This window comes from Ochlerotatus camptorhynchus, unplaced genomic scaffold, assembly GCF_037179485.1.
Source record: "Ochlerotatus camptorhynchus isolate MF236.1 unplaced genomic scaffold, CSIRO-AGI_Acam_v1.1 ptg000480l, whole genome shotgun sequence".
Classification (NCBI taxonomy): Eukaryota; Metazoa; Arthropoda; class Insecta; order Diptera; family Culicidae; genus Ochlerotatus; species Ochlerotatus camptorhynchus.
The window spans coordinates 151,975-154,358 of record NW_027040965.1 but is presented as its reverse complement, the minus strand read 5'-3'; the positions used below and the strand labels follow the sequence as shown (position 1 = coordinate 154,358).

Sequence of the window (2,384 nt, the reverse complement as noted above, 5' to 3'; positions counted from 1 at the left end):
AGTCGTTGATCGGTTGGAAACGAATCCGTGTTGGTCTACATGGATATACTGCTTACAGTGGATTTACCTTGTAATCCTCATAAGAATTTTGTAAGAAATTTAATTTAAATTCGACTCATTATTGTATTCGGATTCTGTCCAGAGCTACCATGCAATTCTCCATGCGTTTCACATGAATAACCCATCTTCACGGAACAACTGTATCTGTGTTTTTACTTGGAAGTATTTATGTTTTTAACGAACAAAAATATTCATTTACATGAACGTGTAAGTTTCAGTTTTAATGAATTGAATTACTGATTGTTAATCGTGTAATTTTATATTCAAAAACCTGCTCCATTGCAATCAAATGAGCTTAAATTTGGGGAGATTGATCAGAACCTGATTTAGAATCGTTTAAGCTTCTGGAGCATCGAACCACCCTAGCATGTAGTCTACACTGATTGACGAAATAAATGAACTGGAGAAATAATGTTAAGATTGACTATCATACACTCAAATACATTCAACTATACTATACGGATCCGATGTCTTGAAAATCGCAAATAGGCTTTTCAGATTATACTGCAGGACATTTTCACATCCATTAAAAAGCCACAACACTATTTGACGTAATTTAATTCCTTGAAACTACTCTAATTGGTATTCCTCCTTCCGGTCGTAGCACCAGATCGGTCTTAAATCGAATACTGGGAACCTTTGCGCCAGGAAGTACGTGATAGTGAGCAACCAACCGAATAATGGCCACTTTCAGCTCCATCAAGGCATACCTTTGACCGATACAATTCCGAGACCCGACGCTGAATGGAATATAATCATAGGGACCGCGCAAGTTCTCTGCATCCTCAGCAAACCGTTCCGGATCAAATCGTTCTGGATCTGGATAGACTTTTGGATTGCGATGTACCATGTAGATGGGAACTGTGACATCAACTCCGGCTGGAATAATCGTCCCATTGATTTCCGTAGCTTCCACCAGCTTACGACCGATGAACGATACAGGGGGCAACAACCGTAAGGATTCCTTTACTATCATGTCCAGATATTTGAAGTCTTGAATGTTGTTGTAAGTAAGAGGGGTGGTTTTGCAATCATGCCTGCCCAAAACGGAAAGGGTTTCTTGGTAGAGCTTCTCCTGAATATCTTGATGTTTCGCTAATTGCAAAATTGTAAATGCTATTCCGGAGGTCGTAGTGTCGTGACCTTCAAACATAAACGTGTCCACTTCTTCGCGGATATCCACATTGCTCAACGGTTTCCCATCGACGGTGACATTTATAAGCAAATCCAAGAAAGTTTGCTTCCGCTTTGCATACATGTCTGCTTCGTTTAGGTCAAACTCAACCACTCTGAGCTGGTGCTCATCTTTAAGTTGCTCTCGCCGCTTCTGTATGACTGAATCGGTAAACTGATGCAGTCGACGAATGAGTTTCCGTTGCTCCCAGGCATTCGGTATCAGATACCAATATAAAATAGGAAATACACTCAACATATGGAAAATTCGGAGCAAAATCAGCTCCGTCATTCTTTTCACATCGCGTACGTAGCGGTTGTCTGGATCACCCTGCGCATTAATTCGAACACCCATCGACGTCTCACAGATGCTATCCAATGCGTACAGCGAGATATAGTCGTAGATATCGAACTCTTCTCCACCTTCGTGCACCTTCAATTTCTCCATCAAAATATTCGCCTCTCGATTGAACACCTCAGCAAATCCTTCCAATATTTTGAAATGAAACGTCGGCGTGATAATCTTTCGCCTTTGGAACCACTTCTCTCCGGATGAAATCAACAATCCCTTGCCAAGCCAAGGTTCGATGAAGTCATAGATCACTGATTTCTGTGTAGCCTTAGCCATAAGCACCTTTTCAATGCCGTTTGAACTGCTCACATTCAACATTATGTCGTTTCCAACTCCCCAGGTCACAATGTCCGGTCCATGATCCTCGTGAAATTGTACCATTCGTTTGAAAATTCCCGGGACGTCTGTTTGAAACTCCAGCATGTTACCCAGCGGAAAGGTTGGCTTCGGACCGGCGAAGAATTTGCTGAATTGATGAATCTTTCTACGTTGCACGTAGAACCGAACGACGGCTACGGTGAGAAGAGCGAAGAAAATCGCAAAACAATACATGTTTACCGATTAATGTGTACCGACTGACTGGCTGACTTAGTTATCTCGGCTTGTAGAAACGATTCGCAGTGCACTGATAAGAAGCAAAGATTTATTAAAACGTGAGTATGGTGCAAGTACTCTCGTCGGCAAATTATGTTCCTACTGGAACTTTTACTCATTGGCGTAACTAGGAGGGGCTAAGGGGGGGGGGGGCTACATTCCCATCTAATCCAATATAAACGCAGCCAGTACGAGAAAGCATCCT

The 2,384-nt window shown here is 42.1% G+C and overlaps 1 protein-coding gene across 1 annotated transcript; it reads right to left on the bottom strand.

Annotated features, from left to right (window-relative positions):
• Positions 1 to 601: 601 nt before the first annotated feature.
• LOC135712405 (cytochrome P450 4d1-like) lies at positions 602 to 2,161 on the bottom strand. Its single transcript, XM_065235399.1, has one exon. It carries the CDS (start codon positions 2,135 to 2,137, stop codon positions 617 to 619), a length of 1,521 nt encoding a protein of 506 aa, XP_065091471.1. The 5' UTR covers positions 2,138 to 2,161; the 3' UTR covers positions 602 to 616.
• Positions 2,162 to 2,384: the final 223 nt, after the last annotated feature.

Excerpts from the sequence above, each read along its gene's own strand:
- LOC135712405 (XM_065235399.1), bottom strand. The coding sequence starts at position 2,137 with ATGTATTGTTTTGCGATTTTCTTCGCTCTTCTCACCGTAGCCGTCGTT.